At 41.7% G+C, this 26100-nt stretch overlaps 2 protein-coding genes across 8 annotated transcripts in view; one reads left to right on the forward strand and one right to left on the reverse strand.

Moving 5' to 3' along the window:
• The first annotated feature begins 193 nt into the window (after positions 1 to 193).
• On the forward strand, positions 194 to 16883 carry COQ6 (coenzyme Q6, monooxygenase). Its single transcript, XM_039232316.1, has 12 exons — positions 194 to 377; positions 6440 to 6574; positions 8170 to 8228; positions 8513 to 8636; positions 11497 to 11627; positions 12352 to 12459; positions 12552 to 12614; positions 12857 to 12964; positions 15633 to 15835; positions 15918 to 16033; positions 16205 to 16371; positions 16757 to 16883. The coding sequence occupies exons 1-12, from the start codon at positions 212 to 214 to the stop codon at positions 16784 to 16786; spliced, it is 1410 nt and encodes a 469-aa protein (XP_039088247.1). The 5' UTR covers positions 194 to 211; the 3' UTR covers positions 16787 to 16883.
• Positions 16884 to 23990: 7107 nt separating this feature from the next.
• ENTPD5 (ectonucleoside triphosphate diphosphohydrolase 5 (inactive)) overlaps positions 23991 to 26100 on the reverse strand; it is a 42978-nt gene continuing 40868 nt past the window's right edge. For all 7 annotated transcript variants that reach the window (XM_039232305.1, XM_039232307.1, XM_039232306.1 and 4 more), the window contains one exon: positions 23991 to 24327. In XM_039232305.1, the coding sequence (XP_039088236.1) occupies positions 24241 to 24327 (87 nt within the window). In that variant the 3' untranslated portion in view covers positions 23991 to 24240. The remainder of the gene's footprint in view (positions 24328 to 26100) is intronic.

Raw genomic sequence — 26100 nt, forward strand, 5'->3', positions numbered from 1 at the left:
TGATGCCTGAACCAGTCCCCCTTCCCAAGGAGCCTCTAACCTTCCCGCCCAAGCTGGCAAGGATCGTCTTCCGATTGGCCTACTCTTTTTGCGCTTTCTATATCCGGTTCTGAGGCTGCAACTGAAGCAGCTAGTGATTGGAGGGCTCTGCTCCGGAAGTGCAGCAAAAGGCGGGCCTAGCGGGGCGCCAGGTACATTGCAGGCCAGCATCATGGCGGCCCGCCTGGCTGTGCGCCGGTGGAAGGCTGCGCCTGCAGTTGCCGGGAGAGGTCCGCTGCTTTCCTGCCGGCGGTGGTCGGGCGCCAAGGCAGACACCGTGTACGATGTGGTGGTGTCGGGCGGAGGCCTGGTGGGCGCCGCCATGGCCTGTGCCTTGGGTAAGCGCGTCCCCAGGCAGGCAGTGGGGAGGAGTGGGACCGTGGCGGAACTGTGAGGATCGTGTGAGCCCTGAGCTGCGCGGATTTTGTGGCCTTTCCCTTGCCCAGAGGAGCGCCGGGGCTGGCGTTTGGTCCTTCAGGGTTAAAAGTGGGAGGGTGCTTAGGAGTCCTTCTAAATCCTGCCCTTTGTTATTTAGGAACGGGCGCAGCTGGAACGTATCAGGCATTGTTTTGGGCTAGGCGTAATGTTTCTTTTTTAAAATAGCTTGAGACATAATTGCATATTATAAAGTTAACCCATTTAAAGGATACAATTTAATGGCTTTTAGTATATTAACAGATTGTGCATCCATCACCACAGTAAGTTTTAGAACATTTTAATTACCTGCCCCCCTCCCCCAAAGAAACAGGAACCACTTGGCAGCCTCTGCCCATTTACCCCCAAAGCTCCTCAACCCTAGGTAACCACTCCTGAACACTTTGTCTCTACAGATATGTTTTTTCCTGACATTTTCATATACATCGATTCTGCTTAATGTTTTAAAGGTTTATACAGGGGCGCCAGGGTGGCTCAGTCGGTTAAGCGTCCGACTTCGGCTCAGGTCATGATCCCACCGTTCGTCCCCCTGCGTCGGCCTCTGTGCTGACAGCCAGCTCAGAGCCTGGAGCCTGCTTCGGATTCTGTGTCTCCGTCTCTCTCTGACCCTCCGCTGCTCACACTCTCTCTCTCTCTGTCTCAGAAATAAATAAAACATTAAAAAATAAAGGTTTATCCAGGTTGTAGCTGTACCAGTACCTTTTTTTTTTTTTTTTTTTAAGTTTATTTTGAGAGAGCGAGTGAGAGCTCGAGCAGGGCAAGGGCAGAGAGAGAATCCTAAGCAGGCTCTGTGCTGTCAGCGCAGAGCCCTATGGGGGCTCTGTCCCACTTACTGGGAGATCATGAACTGAGCAAAAATTTAGAGTCACTTGCCTAAGGACTGAGCCGCCCGGCGCCCCACTAGTACTGCCTCTTTATGGTTGAATAATGTTCCATTGTGTGGATGTACTTATTACCTTTGGTTTATGGATTTATTTGTTGATGGGCATTTGGTTGTTTCCACTTCTGGACTATTATAAATAATGCTATTTTGTGTACAAGCTTTTGTGTAAACATATTTTTGGTTACTTGGATATATTTCCAGGAGTGGAATTGCAGGATCACATGGTAACTGTTTTTGAAGAACTGCCCAGCAGTATTTCTTTTTTCTTTTCTTTTCTTTTTTTTTTTTAATATTTTTATTTTATTTCTAGGAGAGAGAGAGAGAGACAGCGTGAGCAGGGGAGGGTCAGAGAGAGGGGGAGATACAGACTCTGAAACAGGCTCCAGGCTCTGAGCTGGCAGTCAGCACAGAGCCCGATGCGGGGCTCGAACCCACGAACCGCGAGATCATGACCTAAGCGAAAGCCGGACGCTCAACCGACTAAGCCACCCAGGCGCCCCTGCCCAGCAGTATTTCAAGGAACGCACCACTGTACCTTCCCAGCAGCAATACATGAGCGGTCCAATTTCTGTACATCCTGGACAGCACTTGATATTGTGTATTTGTCTATAGTCAGCCTAGTGGGTGTGTAGTGGTATCTCTTGGTTTGACTTGCTCTTCCCTTGGGACTGATGATGTTGAGTATCTTTTCATACGCTTATTAGTCGTTTATATATCTTCTTTGGAGAAATGCCTGTTCAGAATCTTTGCTCATTTTATTTGTATGTATTTATGTATGTATGTCTGTATGTATGTATTTTTAAGGTTATTTATTTTTGAGAGAGAGGGAGAGAGAGAATCGCAAACAGGCTCCACACTGTCAGCATGAGCCCAAAGGAGTGCTTGAACTCACAAACCATGAGATCATGACCTGGGATGAAGCCAGATGCTTAACTGACTGAGCCATCCAGGCACCCCTCATAATCTTTTTTTATTAACTTTTAAAAAATTTCTTTCTTTTTTAATATTTTTTATTTATTTCTAGGAGAGAGAGAGAGAGACAGCGTGAGCAGGGGAGGGTCAGAGAGAGAGGGAGATACAGACTCTGAAATTGGCTCCAGGCTCTGAGTTGGCAGTCAGCACAGAGCCCGACGCGGGGCTCGAACCCACGAACCGTGAGGTCATGACCTAAGTGAAAGTTGGACGCTTAACCAACTAAGCCACCCTGGCGCCCCAACTTTTTAAAAATTTCTATTTTTTTTAAGAGAGAGTGTGAGCAGGGAAGGGGCAGAAAGAAAGGGAGATAGAGGATCCAAAGTGGGCTCTGTGTTGACGGCAGTGAGCCCAATGCAGGGCTTGAGCTCCCAAATCCTGAGATCATGACCTGAGCCAAAGTCAGATGCTCAACCGACTGAGCCACCCAGGTGCCCCCCCTCATAATCTTTTTAATTGAAGTGTAGTTGACCCACGTTGCGTCTTCAAATCTTGATTGTAGATTATGCAGATAAGGAAGGTAAAATTCAGAAAGGTTAAGTAACTTGCACTTAAAAGTCAGTAATTAGGAGATGCAAAGCCTTTTTGAGCAGGTATATACCTTTCTGGCAGGTATATACCTTTGCTTTCTACCAGCCATTTTGGTTGTACCTATTGGTAATTGGGCTAAAATAGTGGTTCTCAAGCTTGAGTGCATTTGAGAATCACCTGGTGTTTTTTTTTTTTTTAATATTTTTTATTTCTAGGAGAGAGAGAGAGAGACAGCGTGAGCAGGGGAGGGTCAGAGAGGGAGACACAGACTCTGAAATAGGCTGCAGGCTCTGAGCTGGCAGCCAGCACAGAGCCCGATGCAGGGCTCGAACCCACAAACCGCGAGATCATGACCTAAGCGAAAGCCGGACGCCTAACCGACTAAGCCACCCAGGCACCCCTGTTTTGTTTTGTTTGGAGGTTTTGAATAAGGCACAAAAAGGTATTTTGAGTTTTGAAATACAAAGGACATAGGGCATAGAGAATAAAGGATATAAAGTGAAACTTCCATTTTTGATTTTTAGCTACCCAGTTCTCCTTGAAGATAGTCATTGTTACCAGTTTGTGGGGCATAATTTTATTATTTTTGAAAGAGAGAGAGAAGACAGAGGATCCAAAGTCGGCTCTGCTCTGACAGAGAGCCTGATGCAGGACTTGAACTCACGAACTGCAAGATCATGACCTGAGCCGAAGTTGGACATTCAGTGGACTGAGCAACCTAGGTATCCCTGTGGGGCATATTTTAAAAATGAGAATTCCAGCTTTCACTTCCAGTGACTGACTGAGTTTATCCAGGAGGAGCTGAGGAGCCTTTATATTTTAACAAATACCTCCAGAGGTGAGGTCTGGAGACCATGCTTTTGAGAGGGAGAAGCACTGGGAAGAGCTTAATCTTCTGGAAGTGACTTTAGCTTTTAACTTTTTCATATGATTCTGTGTGATATGGACCAGAAAAAATTTCTAGTCTATTAAAACCTTAGTGTTGTTAATATTTATATTTAACTTTTTCCCTTCCCATTTTGTTGTGTCTTACCCTCTCCCAACACCTCAAGGAGGGAGAGCAAGAGAATTCTGTATTGTTATTGTTTATTTTCCTATGTCTTCCACAGAAGTATAAATTCGTGAAGTCAGGACTGACTTTAAACATTCACAACACAGAATTCTCTCTCTACATCTACAAAAGAAAGGTCAGGGGCTCAAATACAAGGTTGTGAGAATCACTGCTCTAACTTAAGTCAAAACTACCAAACACAGGTTTACAAAAGAAAAATTTCACACACTGGCTAATTTCCATCAAAAAGCTCAGAGAAAATAGTAAGTGCTAAAACGTGGAAGCCAAAGCTCTGGAAGATTTGGAAATCTTTCATGCATTTTATTCAGTGAGCAAGCTTCTGCTTTTTTCCTGCTGGCAGCTGGAACGTGGGCAGCTCCTCAGCCTTTTATAGGCAGGTGGGGTGTGGATTGTTTCCTCCTGTTGAGTCAAGGAATGTACCAGCTTGAGAAAAACCTCAGGCATGCTAATGTTTCCTGCCTTGATTATCACAGCTTGTATTCCAGAGAATACTGTCACTAGTTTCTGTGGCGATCAACCGTTTTATTTCAACATCCACTTAATTTTTTTAAAGCGTATTCATTTTGAGAGAGAGCACGAGCACAAGCAGGGAAGGGGCAGAGAGAGAAGGAGAGGGAGAGAATCCCAAGCAGTGCGGAGCCCCGTGTGGGGCTTAAACTCAACAAACCCATGAGATTGTAACCTGAGCAAAAACCAAGAGTTGGTCGCTTAACCAACTGAGCCACCCAGGTGCCCCTCAAAATCCACTTAGTTTAAAAAACGTTTTTTTTAATGTTTGTTTATTTTTGAGAGACCGAGAGAAACAGAGTGAGTGGGGGAGGGGCAAAGAGAGAGGGAGACACTGAATCTGAAGCAGGCTCCAGGGTCTGGGCTGTCAGCACAGAGCCTGATGCGGGGCTCGAACCCACGAACCGTAAGATCATGGCCTGAGCCAAATTTGGACACTTAACCGACTGAACCATCCAGGCGCCCCATAAATCCACTTAATTTTAGACAACTGCATTAAAAGTGAAAAATTTTCAATAGGTTCTTCATTTTTCCCCTTAAGTCAGTTTGTTTTCCTTGATTTTTCTTCAGACTCAAATTAGTTTTTGTTTCAGTCTTGTAATACCTATATTTTCCTCTTTCCTTATTTGTAAATTGTATTCTCTAGTATTTTTTTTTTCCAAATGAGTTTTCTAAAATGTTCGTTTAAATAGTTAAAAGATAAAATATTGAACCTGGCTGTATTTTATAATGTGTTTGGAAATCTAACACTTTTTCTGTTAGTTTCCTTGTGTCTCATTTAACAAAAATGTGCATTGTATATTTTGTGGATTGAGCCGATAACAGCATTTGCTGCTTGGGAATATTAGCCCTAAGAAAAGAAATGGTTCCTGCCCCCAAGGAATTTAGAATCTAGCTAAAGAGAAAGATGTGTAAATAATAGAAGGAAGAATGAGATGACAGCTCCCTAGAGGAACGAACAGCAGACCTGTGCAGGGGAGCAGGTGCATGGTGTGGTGTGGGGACGTGAGGCTTGAGCGAGCAGGATCCAGGGGGAAGAGGTGGCCAGGGGAACATTTGGGTGGAGCAGCTACTAGAAGGCATAGGGGTAAAATGCACTGGAGGGAGTGTGGCTGTCCCCACCCCCCCACTGCAAACAGCAGCGCAGGGGCAGGTGAATGTGGTGGTCCCTAGGTGCTGCTCGCTGCCTGCTCCACTGGAGCGACCTGGATTTTCACTCCTCAGTTGAATGTCATAATAATGCCGCTCTTCTCATTGAGAGTCCAAAGAGTGTGGGGTTTCATCGTTACTCAGTACAGCCTACAGTGTTTCTTCTCTGGTAATCCTAACACATTTTCCCCCCTTTCCTTTCTTGGCTGCTGCAACTCCCTGCTTACTGTTGCTGTGTCTTTCTCTGGGATACTGTGGAGGGACTGTGCTGCACATGCCCAGTGACAGCATCCCTAAGTCCCCTTTTTACTTCCCTGTATACATGTTGGAGGCCCAGATTTGGAGGCCCAATTGTTTTATTATTTTGGGCTCCTTTTCTTTTACAAACTGTAATTCTTTATTCTTGATCTAATCTTGATGCCACAATAAATTTTGCTCGTTGAATATTCCATTTTTCTGTTGAGCTGGGTTTGTATATTTTTAGTGACAAATAGTTTCAAGATTAGGAATATCTGATCTCTAAATACTTCAGCCTTTCTCTTTTACTTCTTCCTTTCTAGGGAATTCTACTGGCTCATTATGAGTTTTGCCATTATTTGTTTCTGTGCACATGGCAAGGGTGGACTGTCTAGACAAGCCTTAAAGTCCTGGGCAGGCTCATTCGGGTCGCTGGAAGAGTGGTGTGCGTTCTCGCGTAGGATTCTGTGTGGTGTTTCCTTTTCGTGTGCCTTGTGAGAACTGTGTGTCCTCAGGGCAAAGGAATTAATCTGTTGCTTCTCTGGGAGATGAGTAAAGGAAGAAATTCTGATTTTCCCAATATAAAATGTGTTTTTGTTTTTGTTTTTTTTTAGGACATGATATTCATTTTTGTGACAAGAAAATCCTGTTGCTAGAAGCAGGTCCAAAGAAAGTATGGGAGAAATTGCCAGAAACTTACAGCAACAGAGTCAGCTCCATTTCCCCTGGCTCTGCAACCCTTCTCAGTAGTGAGTAGATGTTTCATAGAACCAGTCTCTTGTCTCTCTTGGCTTTCCAGTATCTCATAAGGCAGAGTCCCCAGAGCATCTGGTGAGGAGGGAGTTAGTTCACCGTGGAAGATGAGGACCCCTGACACTGTTAAAAGTGTACCTAGTCTGAGGAAGACCTCCTTGGGACTTGTGGGTCTATCATGTAGACTTCCTTTGTGATGTTGGGTCATTATGAATTGATGGAATTGAAACTCCGAACTAATTATGACCATTCACTTCTAGTAGGAGCACCCTCTTCATTCCCAGAGTCAGCCCTCTAGGGAGCTAGGGAGTTTGCATGCCAAAGGCTTGTGGGGTGTAGATGGATGTGGAGTTTGCATGCCAAAGGCTTGTGGGGTGTAGATGGATGTGTGCACATGGAGCCCATTAGAAAACTGTCTTTAGGTTTTTGCCAGATCTCAGGCCATTCTGTCTAGAACCACCCTGTCAAAAATTAGACTCTTCCATCACTCTTTAGCCCCTTACACTGCTTTATTTTTATTCATAACACTTAGTACTACCTGACAATATATTATGTATATATATATATATATATATATATATATTTACTGTCTCTCCAGCCAGAATGTTAGCTGCAGAAGGGCAGGAACTTTGTTTGGTTTCACACATTGTGCTCAGTAACTAGAATTGTGTTGGGCACATAAGTAGGTGCTCAGTAAATAAAAAGCCTTTTAAAAAAAATTTTTTTTAATGTTTTTATTTATTTCTGAGAGAGCATAAGCAAGGGAGGGTCAGAGAGAGGGGGACACAGAATCTGAAACAGGCTCCAGGCTCTGAGCTAGCTGTCAGCACAGAACCCGACATGGGCCCGAACGCACGAACCATGAGCTCATGACCTGAGCCAAAGTCAAATGCTTAACCAACTGAGCCACCCAGGCGCCCATGAAAGTCGTTTTTTTTTTTTTTTTTAAGATATTATTTTTAAGGAATCTCTACACCCAGTGTGGGGCTTGAACTCATAATCCCATGATCAAGAGTCAAATGCCCTTCCGACTGAGCGAGCCAGTTTCACCCCCAAAAATACTATTTATCCAGAGAGTTTAACTTCTGTAGGATGGTGAAAAACAGTATGGGTTTGTTTTCCTTTTTTATCCCTCCCTCCCTTTTTTTTAAAAGTTAATTTATTTTGAGAGAATGTAAGTGGGAAAGTGGCAGAAGGGCAGTGGGAGAGAATCCCAAGCAGGCTCCACACCACCAGCGCATAGCCCGATGTGGGGCTTGAACTCCCGAACCGTGAGATCATGACCTGAACTGAAGTTGGATGCTTAACTGACTGAGCCACCCAGGTGCCCCTCTTTACCCTAACTTTATTATGATTTGACTTTTTGATTAGGATAGCTGGGCCTTTTTTCATGCTATATAATCTGAACTGGGGAACAGAGTAGCTTAACCCCTAGCATCAAACAGGAAGAAATGGCGAGTATTTCCCAATTTCTTTGGAGAATACTGAAAACAACCTCTTAACTTCATAGGTTAGAGAGACAAGGAGAGCCTAGGAAGGGCGTGGTCCCATAAGGTTGCTCTGGCCTATATATAGATCCTTTCTTTTGTAGGTTTCGGTGCCTGGGACCACATCTGCAACATGAGATACAGAGCCTTTCGGCGAATGCAGGTGCCTTCTTTACCACTTTTGGCAAGATATCTTGGTCGTCTTGGGTTAAGATACTGAGGTCCATATTCTCCATATCTTCTGTGAAAGTGGGAAGAACCAGACAGTTTCCATTCAGTCTAAGGAGTGGGGGAAGCATTCTGAAGAGAATTTTCTTCTGTCTCCTGCCAGAGGGACTGACATTGTGATATTTCTGCTTCTGTCACTTGGGAAAGCAGTACTATTTCTGGCTGGAGTAATATTTTCTTTCCCTTGGATAATAATACAGCTTTCCCTTTGTTTTCCAGGTGTGGGATGCCTGCTCAGAGGCCTTGATCATATTCGATAAGGATAATCTGGATGACATGGGCTATATAGTGGAGAATGATGCCATAATGTGTGCTCTCACCAAGCAGCTGGAGGCTGTGTCAGGTCAGGCACCCACTGCTTTCTTTTACTCTGGAAGGTGAACTGCTTTAGAATTATTGGAGGACTTCATGGAAAAAAGGGCCTTTTACAGAGACTGAATATACCATAAAGAAACCCTTTGATGGATATCTTAGGGTTCTTTTCTTTCTTTTTTTTTTTTTAATGTTTATTTACTTTTGAGAGAGAGTGAGAGTGTATGTGAGCAGGCGAGGGACAGAGAGAGAGGGAGACACAGAATCTGAAGCAGGCTTCAGGCTCTGAGCCCGACACAGGGCTCAAACTTACGAACTGTGAGATCATGACCTGAGCTGAAGTCAAAGACATTTAACCAGCTGAGCCACCCAGGTGCCCTGGGTTGTTCTTTTTAAACAGTTTTACTCAGGTATAATTTACATATCATAAAATTCACCCATTTTAAGTGTACAGTTCAGTGATTTTTAGTGTACTTACAGAATTATGCCACATCACAGTATTATTTTAGAACATTTACGTCACCTCAAAAGGAAACCTTATGTCCATTTACATCCAGTCCCAACCCCAGCTGTTGGCATTATAGATCTACTTTTCTGTCTCTCGGGATTTGTCTATTCTGGACATTTCATACAGATAGAATCATACAGGACGTATGTATCCTTCGGTGTCTACTTCTCTTGCTGAGCGTATCTTTGAGAGTCATTCATGTTGCAGCCCTATTAGTATTCCATTCTTTTTTATTGCCAACTAGTGTGGAATATGCTCGTGTGGATATGCCACATTTCGTTCATTCATTCATGAGTTGATATTTGGGTTGTTCCTACTCTTTGGCAGTTGTGAATAATGCTATGAACACTTGTGTACAAGTATTTGCGTGGACATAGGTTTCTGAGCAGATACTTAGGAGGAGGCTTGCTGGGTCATATAATAATACTGTGTTTAACATTTTCAGAAACTGCTAAACTTTTTCAAAAAGGCTACACCATTTCACTTTCTCACCAACAATATAAGGGTTCCAGTATCTCCACATCCTTACTAACACTTATTTTCCCTTTCCTTTCCTTTCCTTTCCGTTTATTTTTTATTATAGCCATGCTAGTGACGGTGACTGAAATGCTATCTCATTGTAGTTTTGATTGTATTTCATGTCTTTTCCTCTGCTTATTGGCCAGCTGGAGAATTGACTATTCAAAACTTTTTGCCCATATAAAAACTGGGTAGTCGGGGTGCCTGGGTGATGCAGTCAGTTGAACGTCTGACTCAATTTAGGCTCAGGTCATGGTCTCTTGGTTTGTGAGATCAAGCCCCACTGTCGGGCTCTGCGCTGACCGCCTGGAGCCTGCTTGGGATTCTCTCCCTCCTCTCTCTCTCTGCCCCTGCCCCGCTTATGAACACACTCTCTCTCTAAATATAAGTAAACATTAAAAAAAAACCCAAAAAACTGGATTGTCTTTTTTGTTGAGTTATAAGTTTTATATATTTTGTGTATTATATAAAAATGTTTTTTATATAAATTTATCAGATACATGATTTGCAAATATCTGAGTTCTAGCTTTCTGATTTAGGATAATTATCCATGTAATCAACTTACATGCAACTTTTTTATTTTTTAAAGATTTTATTTAAGTTTATTTTTTTAAGTTTAATTCATTTCTTTTATGTTTATTTATTTTGAGAGAGAGTGAACATGAGATGGGGAGGGACAGAGAGAGAGGGAGAAAGAGAATTCCAAGCAGGCTCTGTGCTGTCAGCCGTCAGCACAGAGTCTGATACAGCGCTCCGACTCACAAAATCGTGAGATCATGATCTGTGCCAAAATTAAGAATTGGATGCTTAACCAACTGAGCCACTCAGGTGCCCTATCTTTTTTTTTTTTTTTTTTAAAGATGCCTTTTTTAAAGGTGCCTATTTATTTTGAGAGAGAGAGCAAGTGAGCAAGCGAGGGAGGGGCAGAGAGAGGGAGAGAGAATCCCAAGCAGGCTCCACACTGTCAGTAGTGTGAAGCCCGACGTGGGGCCCAAATCCATGAACTACAAGATCATGACCTGAGCTGAAATCAAGAGTTGGATGTTTAACTATCTGAGCCACCCAGGCGCCCTAAAGATTTTATTTTTCTTAAGTAATCTTTATACCCAACATGGGGCTCAGACTCACAACCCTGAGCTCGAGTCTTATACTTTAGCGACTGAGCCAGCCAGGCACCCCACTTATGTGCAACTTTTAAAGATCATTTAGACCTAATATTAGTCACTTAGAAACTTGTTCCATAATATATCGGTGGAAAAAGTATGTTTCCTATCCTATGTGTGCACTTGTGTCTATATGCATAGGAAATTACCTGGAAAGCTGGATGGCAAAACTTTAACTGTAGTTGCCTCTGAACGATATGATTAAGGGTGATTCCCTGCCCCCTTTAAATTTTGTTGTTTAGACTTTTCCAGTAGGCATATCATTTTTATGATCAGAAAAGTAAAACGATGTCCAATGGCAAGAAAAATCTTATGAAATCTAGAACTTAAGTGGGCCCATGGGATTCCCATTTGTTTATTCTGAAAGCACATGTGGATTCACTTAGGCACAGAGGGAAACTAGAAGAGCAGTGAGTGTGGAGATGAGAAGAAAATCCCTGGTGCAGGCTGGTAACTCAGTGAGAGCTGATTTTTTTTTTCTTTTTTTGACTGATTCATCCCTGTGGCTTCTGTCATTTATCAGCTCTTAGACAATAGCATTAATTATAGGAGTTATTTGTTAGATCTTACTTTTCTTGCTTAGGGGTAAATGATAAGAGACAGCTGTCTTAAAAGCTTGCTTTAGATCTGGTTAGGGCTTTTTCCTCAGCTGGTGTGGATTGCCTTTCTCATGTTTTGTTTTCTCTCTTCTGACCTCCTAGACCGTGTGACCGTTCTCTACAGGAGCAAAGCAGTCGGCTATACCTGGCCTTCTCCATTTTCCATGGCAGACTCCAGCCCTTGGGTTCATGTTACCCTAGGTGATGGCAGCACCCTCCAGACTAAATTGTTGGTAGTTGAAAATTCTTATTTTGCCAGGGGTCTTGCATATCCATAGCTTATTCTAGCCTCTAGGGCCTTTAGTTTTAGATCTAAGCTATAGTTGAAGTTAATTTTTGGCAAAGCTTTTGGTTATAAGGACCAGTACCCACTTATAATTAGGCCAACTCAAATTAAGTTGGTGTCGTTGTAAATCCTATATAGGAAGCAATCTCCTAGACCATCTTAAGTCTGGAAATAAAAGAAACTTGGTCTCACAGGGACAAGAACCGGAAACTAAGGTTCTTTTTTCCCTTCACAGGAGTCCAGTAGTCACTCCATCTCCTTGTATTTCCCTTTTTTTCCCCCCTCTCTGCTCGTCGGCTTCCTCTTTTACTTGACATCCATTCCTAACCTTACACCAGGAGTGTTCGGCTCCACTGCCTGCCTTATTGATTTCTAGTTCAGGTGTCAAGAGAATTTGGCCAAATTAACCTCTGGCTAGTACCTCACAGAGCACATGTCCAGCTTTGGTCCATTAGCTGAGACTGGGGTCACCTGTGTAAGGCTAACCTCCCTCCCCCCCCCTCCCCGCCCCCTGCGGGCTGTGAGTGAGGCAGGCATGGTAACAAGTTGTCTGACACAGATAGGCTTGAAAACAGTTGGAACTAGAAAAAACTTGAGACCGAGACAAGCCTCTGGAATAGTTTCATGTATTAAGAAGTTGTAAGACTTAACAGGCTCTTATTTCCATGCAGATTGGTGCAGACGGTCACAACTCAGCAGTGCGGCGGGCTGCTGGGATTCAAAATGTCAGCTGGAACTATGATCAGTCTGCTGTTGTAGCTACTCTGCATTTATCGGAGGTAGGGTCCTGAGCCCACCATCTGGGGACCCTGTTCGTGTTTAAGGGTACTAAGTACCTCTCACATGAACTCTTCTTTTCTCTAAATTGTAGGCCACAGAAAACAATGTAGCTTGGCAGAGATTTCTTCCATCTGGGCCCATTGCTTTGCTCCCGGTAAGAAGTCCATCTGGCTACTCTGCTTAAATATGTCCAGCATTCCTCTTTTAGGGCTTCACTTTCTCTCAACCTTTTTCTGCTTTCTAGGTAACTTTATTTCCTTTATGCTTGAGAGCTCCCAAGAACAGAAGTTTTAGCCCTTAGGATGAGCACTGGGTGTTGTATGGAAACCAATTTGACAATAAATTATATAAAAAAAAAAAGTTTTAGGCCTTAGTATTGGTGTTCTTTTGACACAGCTCTCAGACACCTTGAGTTCCTTGGTTTGGTCCACATCCCATGAACATGCAGCAGAGCTGGTGAGCATGGATGAAGAAAAGTTCGTGGATGCCATTAACTCTGCCTTTGTGAGTATGAATTTGTCCAGCTGATGATGTGTTGCAGGGTAGATATAGAAAGATGGTTTTGATGAAGGAAAAGGAATAGCCAACCAGCTGCCCCTTTGTAAGTGGGTTATGTGGAGAGGAGGGCATTCAGGGAAATGAAAAACAATGGGAATTAGTAATTTCTGTCCTTTTGTGTGGGTTGTGGGCCTCTAATATATTATGCTGACTGAAACAGCTGCCTGGGCAATAGTTAGCATTGGCCTTTTTTTTGAAGCTGTACTATTTGGCTAGTTTTGAATAGCTGTGAATGTTTGAAGCCTGATTCATTAGAAGTGGAGAGGAGTTGAGCACATTTCACGAGGGAGCTTAAGGGTAAGTTTTGTAGAGGCACCTGGGTGGCTCAGTCGGTTAAGAGTCTTGACTCCATTTCAGCTCAGGTCAAGGTCTCAAAAGTTCCATGGTTTCGAGCCCCACATGGGGCTCTGAGCTGACAGTGTGGAGCCTGCTTGGGATTCTTCCTCTCCCTTTGTCTGCCCCTCTCCCACTCACATGTGCTTTTTCTCACACATGCTCTTTCAAAACAAGTAGACACTAAAAAAAAAAGTTTTGTAGACAGGCATGATTCAATATAGTTATGGTTCTGTTAATCTCCTAGAAAAGGGAAGTAGTATCACCAGCCTCTCAAAGGTTTAATAATAATAAATAGTCTAAAGACTGTTTTAGTTTATTTTTGAGTGTGTGTGTGGGAGTAGGAGAGGGGCAGAGAGAGAGGAGCCCAATGCAGGGCTCGATCTTACAAACCGTGAGGTCATGACCTGAGCCGAAATAAAGAGCCAGATGTTCAACTGGGCCACTCAGGCAACCTAAAAGTCTAAAGACTTAAAAAATGAGAGAATTTATATAAAGTGCTTAGAACATACCTAATACATTTTAAGTGCTCAACAAATGGTAATAATTATTCTGGAGTAGACAGATAAAACTTTTAATGATATTGGCACCAGTGGGGCACCTGGGTGGCTCAGTCGATTAAGCATCTGATTTTGGCTCAGGTCATGATTGTGCAGTTTGTGGGTTTGAGCCCCACGTCGGGCTCTGCTGACAGCTCAGAGCCTGCTTCAGATTCTGTTCTCCCCTCCCTTAGGCCCTCCCCGACTCATGCTCCGTCTCTCTCAAAAATAAACATTAAAAAAATTTTTTAAATATATTGGCACCAGTAATTTTGGAGCTTAAACACATTTATCTAAAATTATTAAAAGTAATCAGAAACATTTATTGAATGCTTACTGTGTGCCATGTACAGGTGAAGAATTTTCCCTGCATATATTTAATGCAGTGAACCACTGAGGTAGATACTGTTATCATGCTTATTTACAGCTAGGTTACTTGCCCAAGGTTACAGAGCTAGTGGTAAAGCAGGGTTCAGAAATCAGACTGGTCCTGTGGTTTTAACCACCAAACTCTACCACCTCACTAGTGACTTCACAGTAGTTTAACACTGAAGAACTTAGGCTTCACTGCTCTGGAGTAGCAACAAAAGGGATGGAACATTTTTTTTTAATCTTTAATGTGTTATTTATTTCTGAGAGAGAGAGAGAGAGAGAGACACCGTGAGCAGGGGAGGGTCAGAGAGAGAGATACACAGAATCTGAAACAGGCTCCAGGCTCTGAGCTGTCAGCACAGAGCCTGATGCGGGGCTCAAACCCACAAACTGTGTGATCCTAACCTGAGCCTAAGTCGGACACTCAACCGAGTCCCCACCAGGTACGTTGGGATGGAGCATTCTAAAGTAGCTTCCGAAGTAAATGATGAACTCTACCCTCCTCTGGTCATTTAGCATGTATTCCTAGCCCAGGCTTTTGCAGTGCATTCATTTGTCAACAATTTTATGTGCCTTCTATGTAGAAGTCTGGAAATAGGGGGCGCCCGGGTGGCTTAGTCGGTTAAGTGTCCGACTTTCGCTTGGGTCATGATCTCGCGGTTCGGGGGTTCAAGCCCCGCGTCGGGCTCTGTGCTGACTGCCAGCTCAGAGCCTGGAGACTGTTTCAGAGTCTGTGACTCCCTCTCTCTCTGACCCTCCCCTGCTCACGCTGTCTCTCTCTCTCCTAGAAATAAATAAAACATTAAAAAAAAAAAAATTTAAAAAAAAAAAAAAAAAAAAAAGAAGTCTGGAAATAGACAAATGAGCCACAGTCCCTGCTTTTAGCAAGCTCAGAGTCACATGAGGGAGAAAGATGCTTAAGTGACAATTTTGGAACAGTGGTAAAAGTAGTCATAGGGTGTTGGAGCACACAGGAGGGTTTGGAGGGAGATTCACAAAAAGCGGTGACAGCTGGATGCTCTGACAGTTATCCTGGTGAACTAGGAGGACATTCTAAGCAGAATTGGGAATGCCAGGAGCAAGAGGATGTTGTAGAATGAGCTACACTGTAGCTAGTGTGTGGTTTTTGAGGGTTAAGGTGAAGTTCAGAGATAGAGAGGAGCAGCTCATGAGCAATTCGGCTTGAGCCTAAAACCTGGGGGAAGCAGTGTTTTGTATTTAAGGGGGCTTGTCACCTGCAGTCTAGATTAGTTTGGGCATAGTAGGTACTATTAACTCTTGGCTTTAGTTATAAAATGGGTTTCCTTGCTGATTTAATTCCCTGTTAATCACTGATGGGTTTTCACGGTTTGTTTATGGCTGACACTCAGTGGAGTGATGCTAACCACACAGACTTCATCGACTCGGCTGGCACTGTGCTGCAGTATGCTGTGGCCTTTCTGAAGCCCACGAAGGTCTCAGCTCGCCAGCTGCCCCCGAGTGTGGCCAGAGTGGATGCCAAAAGCCGCGTGTTGTTTCCACTTGGGTTGGGACATGCTGCTGAGTACGTCCGGCCGCGGCTGGCACTCATTGGGTAAGCTGACAGCAGAGCAGGGCTGCCCTCTTCACACTCTTTGCTGCCGAGGCCACACCTGAACTCTATACTTTCTTTGTAGGGATGCAGCCCACAGAGTCCATCCACTTGCAGGACAAGGTGTCAACATGGGCTTTGGGGATATCTCCAGCTTGGTCCATCACCTCAGTGCTGCAGCCTTCAATGGGAAGGACTTAGGTAAGGATTCAGGTACCGCAGAGAAGCATCCAGAGATCATGTAGTTAGGAAAGGTCAGGACCCCAAAATGCCCCTTAGTAGCCAGCTGTGGTAGACTTCAGTAGGTCTGGTTTACTCGGAAAGAACTTCACTATTGATTTAGGAATTTACACCTTTCCCCTTTCCTCCCAGGCTCTATGAGCCATCTCACACGTTATGAAACAGATAGACAGCGTCACAACACTGCTCTTCTGGCTGCTACTGACCTTCTAAAAAGGCTCTATTCCACCAGTGCCACTCCGCTTGTGCTGCTCCGGACGTGGGGCTTGCAGGCCACAAATGCAGTATCTCCACTCAAAGTAAGGTCACTCATGGCTCTCCAAGAGTCCTGCTCATTGAGGATGACTTTGCTAATGATTCTTAATTTCTTTGAAACTTTTTTTGAATACCTTCCCCATTGTTATGAGCAAAAAAAGTCCTTGCTGGGCTTGGTGCTAGAGCCCACATGTAAGCAGTAACTTCTCATGAGGAAAACTAGTGAATGGGAACTTTTAAAGATGCTTTAAACTCCTTTTTCTGCTTGGCCAGCTGCTTTCCTGAGAAACTTCCAACTTTGGAGGGACTCTTGGGAGGAGTATCTGTCTGGGACTTTGGCTAAGATTATGCTTTAATTACTTTGGATATTTTAGACTATTTTCTTCCCTTGCCCCCATACCTGACAGTATCTGTTTCATTTTTCCCCAGGAACAGATTATGGCCTTTGCAAGCAAGTGAGTGCTCCTCTCATGGAGATTACATTGATGAAAAATGAGTATCTTTTCCCAAGACCATCACATATTTTCAAGATGTAATAAATTTCTTTACATAAGAATTCTCTAGTCTCTTTTTCTCCTCTGCTTAATGGGCCTAGTGAGCCCAAATAATGAATGAATGATAAATTCGGTGTGAGGAGGACATATCAGTCAAGCCAAGAAAAAAACCCCCAAAGGAAGACTATTATGATTTGGTTCAAAAGACTATTACTAAAATTGCTAAGGGGCTGTCTCATCCATTTTTGCCTGTTAATTTTAGAAATCTTATTTTCTGTCAACTTGAAACAGACTGTGAATTTACATAGCATATTTTATGTGAACCTCATGGTAACCACAAGGGAAAAACACAGTAAATACACAAGAGAAAGGAATTTAAACAGACACTAGAAAGCCATCAAACCACAAGGGAAGAAAGAACTGAGAACTACAGAAATAGCCAGAAAACAATGAACAAAATGGCAGTAAGTGTGTACCTTACCAATAATTACTGTAAATGAAAATGGACTCAATTTGCCAATCAAATGACAGAGTGACTGCATGGATTAAAAAAACCACACATCTACATACTGCCTACAAGAGAGACTTCAGAAGGACACAACCCAGACTGAAATTGGAAGGGATAGAAAAAGATATTCCATGGAAATGAAAAGAAAACCAGACAAGCTATTCTATCAGACAAAATCGCTTTAAAACAAAGGCTGTAATAAATGTGCACACAATGTAGGAACACCAAAATATGTAAAGCAACTACTAACATACCTAAATGGAGATACTGAAAGCACCTGTAGGAGAAATTTTTCTTAAGCAAGCTATTTATTTTGAGAGAGAGCGGGAGAGAGAATTCAAGCAGGTTCTGCGTTGTCAGCACAGAGCCTGACCTGGAGATCAAACTCACAAACCACGACCTGAGCCGAAATCAAGAGTCAGATGCATAACTGACTGAACCACTCAGGGACCCCAGTAGGAAATTTTAATATCCTACTCTCACCAATGGATAGATCATCCAAAAACAAAACAAAAACAAAAAACAAAAACATTGGGCTTAACACATTAGACCACACAGACTTTATAGACATATTTACGACATTCCATCTAAAAGCAGAATACAGAGACACCTGGGTGGCTCAGTTGATTAAGCATCTGACTTGGGCTCAGGTCATGATCTCACAGTTTGCAATTTCGAGCCCTGTGTTGGGCTCTGCTTACGGCTCAGAGCCTGGAGCCTCCTTCAGATTCTGTCTCCCTTTCTCTTGTCTCTTCCCTACTCGCTCGCTCGCTCTCAAAAATGAACATTAAAAAAATTTTTAAAGCAGAATACACATTCTTTTCAAGTGTACATAGAACATTCTCCAGAATAAATCACGATAGGCCAAAAAACCCAAGTCTCATTAAGTCAAAGAAAACTGAAATCCTATCAAGCATCTTTTCTGACCACAATGGTAATGAAACTATAACAAGAAAACAGGAAAAACCACAAAAAGGAGATTAAATAATGTGCTATTAAACAACCAATTAGTAATGAAAGATCAAAGGAGAACTGAATACCTACAGAGAAATGAAAACAAATATGACATACCAAAAGATAAGGGATGTAGCAAAGGCAGTTCTAAGAAGTAAGTTCACAGTAATACAGGTCTACTCAAAGAAACCCACAAAATCTCAGACTGACATTACTTTATACCTAAAGGAACTTTCTAGAAAAAGAACAAAGCCCCAAATTAGAAGGTAGATCAGAGTAGAAAAAGATATTTTAAAAAAAGATCAATGAAACTAAACTGGTTTTTTTTTTTTAAGTGGGCTTCACACCCAGTGCACAGCCCAACATGGTCTTGAACTCATGACCCTGAGATCAAGACCTGAGCTGAGATCGAGTCAGATGCTTAACAGACTAAGCCACCCAGGCACCCCAAGAGTTGGGTTCTTTGAAAAGATAAAATCTACAAACCCTAAGCAGACTAACCAAGAAAAAAAGACAGTCTCAATAAGAAATCAAAGAATAGTTACAACTGACATACAGAAATACAAAGGGTCCTAAGACTCCTGTGAACAATTAAATGCCAACAAGCTGGACAACTTGGAAGAAGTGAATAAATTCCTAGAAACGTACAATCTTCCAAAACAGAATCATGAGCAAAATATGAATAGACTGATGACTAATAAGGAGCTTGAAACAGTAAATAAAAAACCTCCCAATAAGCAAAGTCCAGAATCCGCTTCACTGGCAAGTTTTACCAAACTTTCAAGGAAGATTTACTACCTATCTTTCTCAAACTCTTCCAAAAGAGGAGGAATAGCTTCCAAACATACTTTACAAGGCCAGACATTACTCCCAAAACGAGGCAAAAACACAAAAAAAGAAAATTATAGGCCAATATCCTTGAGGAACACGGAAATAAAAGTTCTAAACAAAATACTAGCAATTCTAATCTAATGATACATTAAAAAGGACCATACACCTCAATCAAGTGGGATTTATTCCAGGAATGCAAGTCATTTGATCATCTCAATAGATGCAGAAAAACCGTGTGACAAATTCAATACCCATTTATGTTAAAAATTCTCAACAAAGGGACACCCAGGTGGCTCAGTCAGTTAAGTATCCAACTGCAGCTCAGGTAATGATCTCACAGGTCATGATCTCATGGCCTATGAGTTTGAGCCCTGCATTGGGCTCTGCACTGACAGCTCAGATCCTGGAGCCTGCATTGGATTCTGTGTCTCCCTCTCTCTCTGCCCCTCTCCTGCTTGCGCTCTCTCAAAAATAAACATTGAAAAACAAAATTCTCAATAAAGTAGGTACAGTAGGGAATGGAACTTAATAAAGGCCATATATGACAAAAGTATAGCAAACATCATACTCAGTGCAAAGCTGGAAGACAGACTTTCAGCTAAGAGCAGGAACATGACAAGAATGCCCATTCTCCCCTCTTTTATTCAATATATAGTACTTGAAGTCCTAGCCACAGCAATTAGGCAAAAGAAAAGGCAGCCAAATCAGAAAGGAAGAAGTAAAACTATTTGCAGATGACATGATACTATACATAGAAAACCCTAAAGACCTCATCAGAAAACAGCTAGAACTAAAAAAATCAGTAAAGTTGCAGGATATAAAATCAATGCACAGAAATCTGTGGCATTTCTACACATTAAGAATAAAGCATCAGAAGAAGTTAAAAAAACAATTCCATGTGCGATTCACAATTACATCAAAAAGAATAAAATACTTATGAATAAACAATCAAAGAGGTGAAAGACCTAGACACTTACTAGACACTGATGGAAGAAACTGAACACACAAAGGGAAAGCTGTTCTGTGCTTATGGATTTGAAGAATTAATATTATTAAAAATGCCCATACTACCCAAAGGAATCTACAGATTCAATATAATTCCTCTTAAAATTCCAATGGCATACTTCACAGAATTAGAACAAATAATTCTAAAATTTGTATGGAACTACAAAAGATCCCGAATAGCCAAAGCAATCTTGAGAAAGAAGAACAAAGCTGGAGGTATCAAGCTCCCTGATTTCAAACTATTTCAAACTACAAAGCTGTCATGATCAAAGCAGTATGGTATGGGTACAAAAACAGACACAGAGATCAACTGGAACAGAACTGAGAACCCAGAAATAAGGGCACACATATTGGGGCAACTATTTTACCACAAAGGAGCCAAGAACACATATTCTGGAGAAAAATCAGTTTCACTTATATGTGGAATTTCAAAAAACAAAAAGGCAAACAAAATAAAAACATTACAGAGAATAGACTGGTGGTTACCAGAGAAGGAGGTGGTCAACTGTACAATGACTAGATTTGTGGTGGTGATCACTTGATAGTATATACAGATGAAGTATAAAGCTGTACACCAGAAAACTTATATAATAAAGATTTACATAATTCTCTTTAATGCTGATCATAAATTTACACAATTGCTTTCTGATGAAGATAAAAATTAAAAATACCCAATTCATGCATTTTTGTTAGAACTGCTGTTTTAAAATCCCTAACAATGCAAATTAAACATAAATTGCTTTAACTTTTGTTAAAGGTGCACACTGGACTTTCTGGAAAAAAAAATCTTATTAATGTTAGTTATTACTTTCTTATCACAGCACCAGAATTCAATTTTATTTATGGTTCCTCTCTGGGACACCATTGTCTGGTAATAAAACAATAAATAATTTAATTGCACAGGTTTGAAGACCTCAGGAACTAGGGTAAAGGCGAAATTCGATTAGCAGCAGAATCACATAACATGTTTGGTTGCAGATTAGTGGCTGACTTGTGGGGAAAGGGGTGTCTTGCTCTGGGTTTTCAAAAAGCTCACTTCATGGTCTCAGAGAAACCTTTTAAGGAGATTCGTGCATTCACTGTATTTGTACACTGTAAAAAATAAAGATTTTTTTTTACAAAAAGTCTGATTTGAAGATGAAATGAGAAGCTGTCTGCTTTTGAACCAAACTAAACTATTCTTGGGAATAATTTTTGAAGAAATGAGAAATTTGTTACCACAAGAGGGGCTTTTCAGGCAAATGCAGAAAATTTGTAGATACTAAAGAAAGTGACAGTCATGAACCTTCCTGGAATCTCAGGAAAAATACGCCCAGAATGGAATAGAGCAGTTACTGTGAAAAGCTGTGTGAGCACTGGTAGAGTCCAGAAAGGTCACCATAGGGAAAAATCTTTCATCTTTCACAAAAAATGGAAAGGCAGCCCAGGTAAGGAGAACATGGACTCCAAGCATACACAAACCAAATCAGGCAGGACAGGAAGAATTTTAAGGCACATCTTGCAAACCTCCACAACCCACAGAAGATGTTCTTCATATGATGATGATGTAACAAACAATATTCATTATGTGCCAGGCCATGTCCTTAATGTTTGAAGTCTTACAAACACATTTAGAGAAAGAAAGGAAACGTAACCAGCAAGATTAGATTCTATATGACGCCTCAATAAGAGGCCCAAAAGGTACACTAAGGGGCAGAAAGGACATTATAGAAAGTTTTTTTCTAAGAAATAAAAATTCTCATTCCAAATTGCTCCTAAAATGGATAAATTAACTCTCCAGATGTTCTCATTAAGGGAATCAGAATACATGTAAATACACTTCTGGAATACTACTGCATCTACCAAGATTTCTGAAGGCATTTGGGATGACCAAAGGAGATGGCTGAACAATACTTGGCTCCTATTTATAAGCTTCACAGACAAACTGTGGTGCTAAAGATTATGGAATCTTACGTCTCCAGACCCACTGAGCTGGATGAGTCTGGTGAACAGTTTACCTCTTGGGGAAACAACTTGGTTTCTTCTAGAGGAAACAGTATCTCTCCTTAATCACACGGGACAACATTTGGTGTATGATGACTGGTTCCAGCACCCTACTTTTTTGGGGGAAAGATGGGTCTAGAAGCCATTCGGTATGCTAAAGAAGAGACCATAAAGGACTTGGGAGTTTTCTCAAAAGATTGAAAAGCTGCAGAAGGAGGGATTAGAGCAGAACTAAGACCACTGAGAAGATAGGTAATTTCAGCCCAATATAAAACGGATTTTAACATTAGTACAGTCCAAAAATGGGATAAGCTGTCCAAACACATGCCTAAACAGAAGATGAATGATAACCAATTAGAAATGTTCAGGGAATTTTGCAATGGGCTGAAGACTGGGTTTTATCTTCGGCAGTTTTCAACTTTCTAAAGATTCTATTATTTAATTATGTAGCATCTTTTGAGGAAGACAGTAGGTATAAAGGTGACCTCAGTATAATAAAAGAAGAATCTTAAACTACACAGTTAATTAAAAAACAACTAAAATTTGGGGTATGAGGATATAGAAATTTGCCTACTTGCACATTTCAGATGTTAAATATTTATTGACTCAATGGAATGACTAAGAAATAAGTTTCCCCAGGAACTAGTGTAAGGGCCAGGTATATTTAACACCTTTTTCGAAAGAGCTAAAAGAGTCTACTGTGACAGCTATAAGTCTGGCAACACACAAACTTTGTTGTAAAGAAGCTGGAGGCAAAGAGCTAAGGTAAAGGAGCCACACTATACAAAGATCTTTGAAGTCCTAAGAGCAACTCAGTGGGTAGACAAGCAGCTGATGATGATCCTGTAAAAAACCAAAAAACAACCCCCACACACATAAATAAAAGATAATGAATTTGAATTTTAGGGAAAATAATTCACAAAATCAAAAGAGCTCACAACACTCAAACAAAAAGGGAATCCACTGGACTGATGTGGGACAAAATGAACAATCAAATCAAATGTTAGGTACCATCAAGAAAGACACCAGAAACCCTGGAACTAGGCAAATAATTTAGAGGAAGTTAGCTAAATGATCAGAGTCAGGGCAGGAAGAGATACTACTATAAACGGAAAGTATAAAAGAGCAAACTACAAGGAGCTGTGACCCAAATCTAGACCGCTGAATAGCACAGCCACAGGCATCTCAGCACAGACCAAAAGCTGGGGTAGATGAATTTCTTAGAAATACAAAGAACACTCATTTAGGATGAGAAATTAACTATAAACACATTTGCCTGGGAGGAGGAACTGGCACTGAATATACACGCATTCCTATAAAGTTGGATATGTTAATTAATCCCAGGGTTGCCTGATTAAAGTCGATTAAAAGAAGGTCTATTCAAGGGAGCTACACTCTCCCAAACCTTGTCCCTAGAGACCAAATGGCTTACTTTTTTAGGCTGGGGTCTGCACAGTGAGAACTTGCTCTCTCTCCTGCCAAGATTTAGGATGGCTCTCAGTTGGCTAATGGGAACTGGCACAAAGCAGGATCACACAATTTCAGATATGTTACCTTTTTTCTCCCTTTGAGTTACACATGAAAAACATAAAACAGGTTTGTTTTTTGATTTTTGTTTTTTAGGAGAGGAGAGCAGAAAGAGGGTGGGACATGGCAATGTGTAGGGAGGAGAAAAAAATACTGGTGTTAATAGGTCATGAAATTGCAATCAGTGGGCTTAGTTTAGTGTGTAAGGAAAATTAGTATGTTCAAAGGAATGAGGCACTCAAAGGGCTGAAATGTGATTTTTTTCTTTGGTTCCCAGGGACCTGTCCCTGGGCTCGCCAAGGTTAAGCTTCAAAGCTATTCCTTTTGGCTGTGACACACAAAGACTCTCAAAGATTTAGACTCTGGTGCCAGCTGTGCAAGCAGAGTGGTAAGGTCAAGAGTTCACATTAGATACATAAAATTAATTAAACCCAAATCTCCAGACTCAAGGGCAAGACTTGTCTTCAAAAGCTCCTTACTCCTGATGACTCGAGTTGCTAGGCTTCAGTCCAGGCTATCCTCAGACTAGCTCAGAACATGACTTAGTCCTCTCTCCTTCTACCTTTAAAAAGGTTGTTGGCGAATGCAATCCTCGGAAGAAGGGCCTCGCCTCAGTGGGAGATGCCCAGAGACTGCAGCAGGTGAAAGGTGGCCCCCAAGGCCCAGCCTGTCTCTATGTTGTTTACTTTCTTTGAGAGCTGTTGAGGAGAAAGAAAAAAGTTCATATTTATTTTCAACTCTGGCAAGCATGACACAGGCAGAGAATATCTACAAAGATCATCCACATTAGGGGTGCCTGGGGGCTCAGTCGGTTAAGCATCTGACTTTGGCTCAGGTCATGATCTCGCGGTTTATGAGTTTGAGCCCTGCACTGGGCTCTTGCTGACAGCTCAGAGCCTGGAGCCTGCATTGGATTCTGTGTCTCCCTCTCTCTCTGCCCCTCCCATGCCCATGCTGTCTCTCTCTGTTTCCCAATAATAAATAAACGTTTAAAAAAAAAAAAAAAAGATCATCCACATGGCCAAACCAAGGCAAATTTTGGAGTAACCAGTCTTTGGAGGCTTCCCACTATCCCTCTCTGTTAACAGTTTCCCTCTTGCCATGGCTATTGCCCCTACATCTGCCAATATGATCTCTGAATCTTCTGGCTTGGAAGTGGTCTCACCCAGGCCTTCTAGACAGGATCTTTTAGACAAATAGGCTTCTGAATTCTTTCCCTAATCCTGAAACTAAATACACAAGAGGTGGGAAGAGATTTAGGGGTAGGAAGGAACATACTAAACTTCACTATTCATATTTTGTAAACAACTGCATCTTCTCAAGCACTAATTAATAACCAACCAAGGCATTTAAGGAATTCTAGGCCAGGTTGTGTCTCAATCAGTTCAGTGACTTCGGGCAAATGTTTAAATCTGATTTCCTCTTATACATAAAAAGAAGATTAAATTAGTATTTATCAAATTGTTTTCTTCAGAATCTTAGGAGTTCTTGGAAGTGCTTCAAAACAGAAAAGGAGGCCAAATGCTGATCCTTCCAGGCCTCATTCCTCTGCTTCAACGAGATAGCTACACTTTGATCAGTTTTACTGGCATTCTGTAAAATCTTTTGTTAAACGACAATGCCATCAGTATAAACGACGATGTTAAACAACGATGCTATCAGTATAGCACCACATGCAAAAACGTTTGGGGACCAGTGGATTTGTTTTAATATTTTTTTCTAGGACAAATATGACATAATACTTCTGCGCTGACCAGATGAAATCTACACTAGTCACTGTGCCCAAAACTGGGAAGAATGGCATGTAAATCATCATCTTGAGATTTAGTCTGCAACACCTGAGTCAAGCTGGGAGTGCCCCCCGACCCCCAACCTCTAAATGCTCCTCTGTCCTCAGGACTGGGCTGAAAGCCCAAGGATATAGATGCTGAAGTGAACTGACCTCTGGGACAGGGAACTGCCTGTCACTGAATTTAATTCTTCTACCATTGAAATAATAAAGACTAAAATGATGCCAGCTCTGGAAATGCAGAAAACTGTCCTTAAAGGACTTGGTTATTGTTGATCCTTAAGTAGAGGAAATTAACTTAGTATGGATTAAGGACTTAGGATGACCTCTCTTATCCACAAATCTATCCTCAACTGGTGTGAAGTGCCAACACTAATAATACCAATATTAATAACTTCCTATGTGCCTGGCATTGTGCATTACATAACATTATCTCAATTTTCATAACAGCCCTATGAAATAGGTACTCTAAAGATCCCTGTTTCAGATGAAAAACCTAAAAGTTAGAGAAAGGAAGTAAATCATTTAAGATTACAGAGCTAGTAAGTTTGCAGAATCAGAACTTGAACCCAGATTTGATGGACAATACAGCCATGTTTTAAATACTATGTGATACTCTACTGGCAAGTAATTCTTTGTAAAGTACCTTAAATGCCAATATTCTTGTCATATATAAGACATT

The sequence above is a fragment of the Hyaena hyaena genome, unplaced genomic scaffold (genome assembly GCF_003009895.1).
Source record: "Hyaena hyaena isolate Hyena2069 unplaced genomic scaffold, ASM300989v1 scaffold_65, whole genome shotgun sequence".
Lineage (NCBI taxonomy): Eukaryota > Metazoa > Chordata > Mammalia > Carnivora > Hyaenidae > Hyaena > Hyaena hyaena.

Coding starts and splice junctions, on each gene's coding strand:
- COQ6 (XM_039232316.1), top strand. CDS start 212: ATGGCGGCCCGCCTGGCTGTGCGCCGGTGGAAGGCTGCGCCTGCAGTT. Junction 8,229..8,512: donor GAGCCTTTCGGCGAATGCAG/GTGCCTTCTTTA, acceptor TTTGTTTTCCAG/GTGTGGGATGCCTGCTCAGA. Junction 11,628..12,351: donor CCCTCCAGACTAAATTGTTG/GTAGTTGAAAAT, acceptor ATTTCCATGCAG/ATTGGTGCAGACGGTCACAA.